The 8,182-nt window shown below is 49.0% G+C and overlaps 1 protein-coding gene across 3 annotated transcripts in view; it reads left to right on the forward strand.

Annotated features, from left to right (window-relative positions):
• Positions 1-8,182, forward strand: part of DLG5 (discs large MAGUK scaffold protein 5) — a 108,742-nt gene extending 100,560 nt beyond the window's left edge. For all 3 annotated transcript variants that reach the window (XM_037497071.2, XM_054690555.1, XM_037497072.2), the window contains 5 exons: positions 1,768-1,911; positions 2,097-2,224; positions 3,472-3,581; positions 4,293-4,402; positions 5,739-8,182. In XM_037497071.2, coding sequence (XP_037352968.1) covers positions 1,768-1,911; positions 2,097-2,224; positions 3,472-3,581; positions 4,293-4,402; positions 5,739-5,842 — 596 coding nt within the window. In that variant the 3' untranslated portion in view covers positions 5,843-8,182. The remainder of the gene's footprint in view (positions 1-1,767; positions 1,912-2,096; positions 2,225-3,471; positions 3,582-4,292; positions 4,403-5,738) is intronic.

The raw sequence follows: 8,182 nt of genomic DNA on the forward strand, positions 1-8,182 counted from the left end.
AGACAGAGTGGGGAGCAGAGCAGGCAGAAGGACCAAAGACACTGCAGAGAGGAGCAGTGGGCGAGGCAGGAGAGGGCTGCTGTGCCATGTGGGAATCTCCCTGGCTGGTCGGGAATTGAACCCGCGCTGCAGAGGCTACGTTCAGCTTCACAGTGCTGCGCTCAACCCGCTATGCCACCGGGAGGCCCTGTGGTTATCTTTTAAATTACACAAAACGTATTAGAATTATAGCAATGCATTTGATAACTTACTTTCAGTCTATACAGAACTCTTCTCCTTTATATCTCTGCCATGTCCACTCTCATTGATGAAACCAATTCTGTCTCTTTAAGTTGTATATGTATTAGCATAGTTTATTTTTCTTTTCACGCTTTCAGTTTTTTAATATCTATACCTGTTTTGAGAGTGATTTATGCACCGATACTATATTCCTCCCAGATTCTCTGTTTGTTTGTATTTACCCTTCCAAGGGAGTTTTATGTTATCTTTGAACTTCTGACTTTGGTTGGATTCAGTAACTTTAGAGTCTCTCTTGCCATATAATTTTGTAGTAAAAGGATTCCCCAATAGCAGATTATTCGGGGAAGAATAGGAATCTCTTCATTGGTACCCTCCAGTATGAAATGTTAATTATCATTACAGGAGAATGTGAGTTTTGTTTAGGTGTACTGAGGTAATAGTCACTTTAATGTCCATAACCAAGGAGGTAGATAAATAGATGCAATATATCCATGTGTGGGATGTTCAGAGGAATAAAGATCAATATGAATCATCTTGGAAGCATTTCAGAAACATAACACTGAGTGAAAGAATTGCAGAATATTTATAGTATCGTTTTTGTTGAACACACAAATTTTCTAGTTTATGAGCATACAAGAATCAACATGCAAATAAAGCCATCATCTGGAAGGATATACTTCCAGTTTGTAGTAGTGGCTACCTCCAAGGAAGCTGCTGGGCACCAGGACTGGCGAGACATGTCATATGGGATGTTTGGCTTTATCGGTAATGTTCTAATTTTTAAGAGAGCTCATGTTAATCTCCTCTTGGAAGAAGTTCTTTGCCCCCAGCACTCCTCAGAGCCTTGAGTCAGAAATTTTGGGGAGTTCATAGATGGTAAATGTGGCCACCAATCTGTTTCCCCCAGCTTTGTTAACACATTAGCAGGTCACCAGACCGGAAAATGCTACACAGAAAGTCATCTAGATGTACAAAGATAATCATCAATCTTAAAAAATACATGCACAAGGCTGGGGCAAAGAAAGAGGAGAGACTGTTCACTTCTCCCTCAGTGCTGCCCTTGAACTTGTTCTTTATGAAACTGAGGCTGCACTTGACACTGCACTTCACCTCTGCCAGCCCCTCAGAGCAGGTCGGAGTCATTGCCTGCTTGTAATGGAGCTTGTATCTGCCAAACTTCACAAGATCACATCCCTAAAGAACAGAGAAGGGATACTGGTGTTAGGGAAGCAGATATGAGACACATAAAGAAGAATTTGAGCCAGAGAAAGTGCTGAAATGACAGGGGTGTTCATGGAGCAAGGGACTCTTGTGCTGGTTTTTAGGAATGAACATGCCCTGGTGTGCCTAGGTTGTGGGACTCTCAGTGCTAAGATTGGGCAAACTGATCACCACACCTGACTCTGGATTTGGAGTGAAGAGGGTGAATCTTCCTGGGGTGAGCAAGGTCAGGGGAACAGTGGGCCCGCAGCCACCTTCCTCTTTTCCTTCCAGGCCAGTGTCATGATACTGCCCCTTTTCCCCCAGATTCTGTGAGCCTTGCATATCAGCAGGTACAGAAGGTGGACTGTACCTCCCCTAGGCCCGTCCTGATCCTGGGGCCTTTACTGGATGTGGTGAAGGAAATGCTGGTGAACGAGGCTCCTGGCAAGTTCTGCAGATGCCCCCTTGGTAAGGGATGCCTTCTGTGCTTGCTGGGTTGGGTCTGTCCCTCTCTGTGTGAACGGGTCTCCTGGGGCCGGACCCCAGGGTTCTTTCTCTAGAAGAGGACGGTAGGACCAGGTTCCTCACAGCTCTTGTGCACAGTGTTCTTTCCCCAAACCTGGCATCCTGATTCCTGTGTCTGTGCTTTGCAGAGGTGATGAAGGCCTCCCAGCAGGCAATTGAGCGTGGAGTCAAAGACTGCCTGTTTGTCGACTATAAGCGGAGGAGTGGCCATTTTGACGTGACCACGGTGGCTTCCATAAAGGAGGTCACGGAAAAGGTAGTTATTGCTGTAGACTGCGGCTTGGTGCTTGTTCCAGCACTGGCCTGGCCCCATGTTGGGGGGCCCTTTGCCTTTAATCTTCTGCCCTGTATGTGTCTTGTACCGTCAGTGAGTGCACCTGTGCCTTTTGCTTCCAGTTGTCCCACTTGGGGCTTGCTACCATTGCTCTGAGAACTTCTGCCTTCATGAATGAGAAGCTAGTCCTGGGCAAGTATGTAGCAGTCATCCTGTGACATGTCAGCTCCTCCTCTGAGGGGATCTGTGGAGAGCTTTGGACTCTAGCAAAGGCATCTCATAGGGAATTCTACAACAGGTCCCGGAGGGCATATGGGGAGCTTGGTGCAGAAGTTTGTTATGTGGGCTTTATTCTAGGGACAGGGTGCATAGCTTCCATTAGGGGTCCTGACTGAAAGTGTTCAGAACCATTGTTGTGTCTTTAGACTTTTAAATATAGTGGGGTCTATTTGTCAGGCAGTCAGAGGAAAAGTGGGGAAATCTTGAGGGTAATATGGAAAGGCAACGAGACTGAGCAGGCGGGTACTCCCTGGCTCCTTCCTTCTTGCTTTTGGCTTTGATTTCCTCCTCTATTAACGGAGGAGTTGCCTGCTTACAGCTATCAGTATGGAATGCCCTGTTGAAGTGGACGAGTTCCGGTCCGGTGTCCAAGGAAGTTAGAGAGCCTGCCAGTGTTGGGGATCCTCAGTGTGGCTTTTGGGAAGCGGGGAGAGCCATAGGCAGAACACCCTGGCCTGCCTTTGGCTCGCGCTACCCGGAGCCAGGAGATGTATTTCAGTCACAGCCACGCAGACACACTCCCCTCCCCTGCTGCAGGCCCCATGAGAGTCTCCAGTTCTTCATTTGCTCATCTAGCACAAGTAAGGTTTCTGAGGCCGGACTAGGTATAGGGCTTTCAGAAGTTCCCTCTTCCTGGGCAATGGGAAGAAAAAAAGTTTGGTCTGTCCAGTCTGGCTCCAAGCTTCAGTCATCGTAGCTGGCAGCTGGTGGGGATCCTGGGTCAGATTCCCTCCATTCATCATTTGTGGTCTTCTTGCAAGTCTGGTTTAGCTGCCTCACTCATGGGTCGAACCTAAGGTGTTTGTGCATGGAGAAAGGGAGAGCTATATGAAGTGAGGGGTGCGGCCCACAGTGTAGAGAAAGGGGGGGGGTGTCCTTATAAGGGCTCCAGTGTTCCTGAGTCCTGGCCCCTGCGCCTGTCCCCTGGGCTCACGCTCTGTCTCCTGCAGAACCGTCACTGTCTCCTGGACATCGCCCCTCATGCCATTGAGCGGCTACACCACATGCACATCTATCCCATCGTGATTTTCATCCACTACAAGAGCGCAAAGCATATCAAGTAAGTGACTGGCTCTGTGGGGCTGTGTCTTGGGACTTATGCATGGGGCTGCTGGCTCCTGCCGCCAGAGTGGTTGGGGTATGGGGTGGGGTGGAAGAGTCAGAAATATGCAGGACATGGAGGAACCACCTTTTCTCTCTTGAGCACCCACCTGACATTCTGGATCAGGCAGTGGCAACCGAGCACCGTCCTACCCTCCTCACTGCCCCCACCCCGGCCTTTGCTCATTGGGAATGAGTGTAGAGGTTCTTGTGTCCACCTTTGTCTGCATACCTCTCCTCCCTCCTTTCCCCTTCTCCTACCTCTGGGTTTGGTACTCACAAGCACCCAGGAACTAGGTGCCCTGTCCCAGGTCTAGTTCAGCCAGGAGGTGGTATGTGACTTAGTTGAGCCTTTGCTCTCACTGAGCTTCAGTCTCCAGGCTGGTTGTGTTAACAACACCCCTCTCCATCATGCCTTTTTGGGCTTCCAAGCTTTTAGTACCTGCGCTGTGGACAACTGGTGTGTCTGCTCTGTGTGTATGCACTGGGGCGCTCAGACACCCCTGTTTCTCCTGCCCCCAACCAGGATTCCCATTGGGCCTCTAGGCGGTTGATGTGCTTTTGAGGGATGCAGATGGGGACCCTGTGGTGATGGGAGATCCTTGTCACTCTGGGAAAGAGGAGGACTTGGGGAGGTGGAGGCTCAGCCTTTTCCCTATTATCCTGTTAGGGAGCAGAGAGACCCCATCTACCTGAAGGACAAGGTGACTCAGAGGCATTCCAAAGAGCAGTTTGAGACAGCTCAGAAGATTGAGCAGGAGTACAGCAGGTACTTCACAGGTAGGTGTGCATCTGGCCTGGAGAGGAGCAGCAGGCAGTGCGGGAGGGAACAGGCTTCCCAAAGCCACTGTTCTCTTAAGAGGTGATCCTTCATGATGAGCTTTTCATTGTAAGTGTTCTCAGTGCGGGTGCACAGGTCAACCGCAGCTGTCTTACAGGCTGAAAGGTAAAGATCAGGTCACCGTCTGGCCTCATCTGCCCCTGTGTTCACATGTGTGGTAGCAGGTCTGTCTCCCGTGTAGCACAGCTTGGCTGTGGTGGTCGTGATGGTCTCTTCCCCAGCAGTCTTCAAGGCAGGATAGTTTTGCTGTGAGGTTTGGTATGGAAAAACTGCACCCTTACTACCTTTGGACTTTGAAGCAAAGCAAACCCAAAGCAGCATGGCTCCAATTTACTGGCTGCCATATTTGTGATTTTCAACCTCTTCTATAAAATCAGTTGTTTGTAGGGAGGTTAGTCAATGTACTGATCATAGAGTGACAGGGATAGTGATTTAAACCAAATTGCAGAGGAGATTGAGTTTCTTATGTGTGTTTTAATTTTCACCCCATCACACACCACTCTTAGTACGATACACTAACAACTATTAGAGAAATAAAATTTTAACACTTCAAAGCTTACAAAATAGAAGTCTTTTTTATGCAGTCACTTTTCCATAGCAGTTTTTGGACACTCTCTGTCAGTTCTGTACGTACCCCGTGGTGAGCAGCCGAGACGGAGCTGTTCTGCAGAGCATGCTGAGCGCCCACTCAGGTGTCTGCTGGGCTCCTGGTGCTGAAGCCTGTAAAATAGAGCTGGGCCAGAGCTGAAAACGTGTTGTCATCTTTTCTGGGAATCTTCTGTGGGTCATGGGATGCTGCTTCCGATTCCTAAAACCCATCCTTGTGTTCCGTAAATTCCTACAGCTGATTGCACCCCAATGACCTCTCTCGCCCCAAATAGCTTTCTGATATGCTGGGACACTGTGGCAAGGCCAGGCAAACCTGCCCTGGGCGGCATTGTGGTAGTGGTGGGAGGCTTATGGGAGTGGCCAAGTCCTGATTATCCGTGTCACAGGGGCTGGGGAGCCTGGCAGCATTTGACACCAAGTTTCCCCTGAACCCATATTCAGCATTCTGCTCAACAGCTGACAGCAGAGACAGATGAAAAGGGGAAGTGATTTGTATTCAACTCTTCATTTTCTTTTTCTTCCTGGATTTCTTGCCGATGGGTGTAGAAAATAGGGTCAGGTAATGCAAAACAGGCAGAAAAACAAACAGTAAAAGGTATACTTATTTGCCTCCAATCCAGGGTCTCACTCCAGCTCAGTGATGTGTTTCTGGGGGCTCTTTTGCAGGGGTCGTCCAGGGAGGAACTTTGTCCAGCGTGTGCACTCAGATCTCGGCGATGGTTCACCAAGAGCAGAACAAAGTCCTGTGGATTCCCGCCTGCCCACTGTAGCGGAGCCGCCCTGGGGAGTGACCATGGCTCGTCCATTAGTGTAGACACCCGGCCTAGATCTTTTTCAGTGACAAAAATTAAATATCCATTTGTATATAAGCGCGAAGGAGAGTGACCCAAGGACAAGGGCTTCGGAAGCACCTCCTTTACAGACAGAGGGCCACGGACAGAAGGGTCTGGGCCCAGGCCAGAAGACTGTTCCTCTCACATGTGTGCTTTAAGACAAAAAACACGAAAGACTTTTGATAGACGGGGTCAACACCAACCTTTCTTTAGCCAGCTCCTCGGAGATGCTGCAAAGAGAACCTTTCAAATCACACGTTTACAAGCCTTTTCTAAGTATTTGGTTGTTTATGTTTACTTGAACGGCTCCACATTGTCGGTGCCCAGCCCTTTGCCCCTTTATCAACTCCCCGGTGTTGCTTTGATGTTGGTTTTGTTCCTGTTTTCAGCAAAACGACTCTGGAACCTCACTCGGGGCTGCTTTGCCTTGGGAGGTTCTTGTCGGTGGGACCAGAGCTTTGACCAATGTCCTGCTCCTCAGTGGCACCTCTCCTGGAAGGACATCTGTCTCGGCTGCAGTTGGCCAACCCCCCCCCCCCCCCCCAGCCTGTGGTCCAGAGCCAGCGCCGCGTGGGGCTGACTGCCATGGGCAGTGTTTCCCCTCCTGTTTCAAGGAAGGCGACCTTGCCAGTCTTACTCGTTTCTCAGACTTTCTCTCCTGCCTTCCACGTCCACTCGCCTCTTCTCCACCTGTGTGTATCGTCTCTGCATTCTCTCTGGTCTGCCGGGGCCCCATGGGTTTACGAGGACACAGCTAGTTTCAGGCAGGGTGTGAGGTAGGCCGATGGGTTCTCTTTAGGGTCTGTAAATAGTGACGACCTTGACAGTGCAATTTTGGCAGGGTAATTCTTAAAATCTGAAGTGGGACAGACGCATCAGCTCTTCTTGACATGGAAACATTCATGTTTCAGACTTTGAGTTGAGAACGCTTAGGGGAAGCAAATGACTAGTGTTGTCACTGTCAGAAAGCTAAGAAGAGAAAATGGATCTTTTTCATTTTGGCTGCAGTGCTGGCGGCATGAGTACTCCATGAGGATGTCTTCATTTGGGGAATTCTTTTTTTTTTTTTTTTTTTTTTTTTTGCACTTCTGACAGCTGGATGTCTCTGGCTGAAGATTTGATGTGGTTCCTCCTTAAACTGTGTGTCCTGTTAATAGGTACTGTACTGGCTCCGTGTGTCAGTGGAGGAGGACCTATATTTTAATACTGTTCCTAACATTTCATTTTACTAGCAGGAAATCCTTGATTTCATTTTATTCTTTGTAATTCTAGACACTAGATTGTAGTTTAGCCATACTGACATTTTTAAAAAAGGGATATATTTTCTTGTACAGTCGTTCAAAAAGAAACATGTTTCAGTCCTCAATGCTGCCCTTTGTTTTGCAGGTACAAGTTTTCTAGCTCAGACAACTAAAAAACTGTAGTCTGTCTGGAGGGCTTACACGCCCTCTGGGGCTGTTTCTCTGAGTTGCAGACACATGGGACTGTGATGGTACAGTGTGCACAGGTACTGTTCTGACAGACTGGGATTTCTGTACTAAAACCTTACTTTGTATCCAAAGTTAAACAGACTTTAGTACAATAAATAAAGGTCAATTTCTGTAACTTGTTGTGATGAAGATACCTGTATTTCCCTTGTTTTCCACCTTTCATTCCCACTGCTTCCTTTATTCCTAGAATTGTGCCAGCTCCCCTTCCCTGCAATGTGTCACTAGAACTGGCTGATGTGTGAGCTTTCCAGAAGCTCTGTGGTTATCCTCTTGGGGTCACCCTGAGCCTTTACTGGCTGCATAGTGCCCCTCTGACTCCTCCTCCCTCCTGTCCGTCTGTCCAGCATGTGGTGGGTGATGGTTGCAGCCAGTTTGTACAGGCCTCAGTGCTCACATTCCGGCCTGTGCTCACATTTGGGTGTGAAATGTTGTAAAGTAAATATTTGTCAGGCGTTTCTGCCCTCCTGCCATCAGGATTGATGATGGACCGCTGCAGTCCTGAATGCATGCCTGATGGTGGACACCTGAAGGAGGGTGTGGGCATATGTAGATGGGTACACCTGGGCTGAGAGACCGGGCTTATAAGAGCGGCGTCACAGGGAACGGAACTACCAGAAGGGGAACCAGCGAGAGAGCAGCACCAGCAGAGAAGCAGAGACCTTGAGAGAACACTGGAGAGCCCAGAAAGAGTGAAGATTCGTGGGGGGGCTGGGAGGCCTGCCAGGCTCCCGGCCCCGCCACACTCCTGCCTGCCGTGTACCTGGTGAATGGCAATAAAAGCCTGAAA

The sequence above is a fragment of the Talpa occidentalis genome, unplaced genomic scaffold, assembly GCF_014898055.3.
Source record: "Talpa occidentalis isolate TD23 unplaced genomic scaffold, MPIMG_talOcc4v2.1 talOcc4.8, whole genome shotgun sequence".
NCBI classification, from domain to species: Eukaryota; Metazoa; Chordata; class Mammalia; order Eulipotyphla; family Talpidae; genus Talpa; species Talpa occidentalis.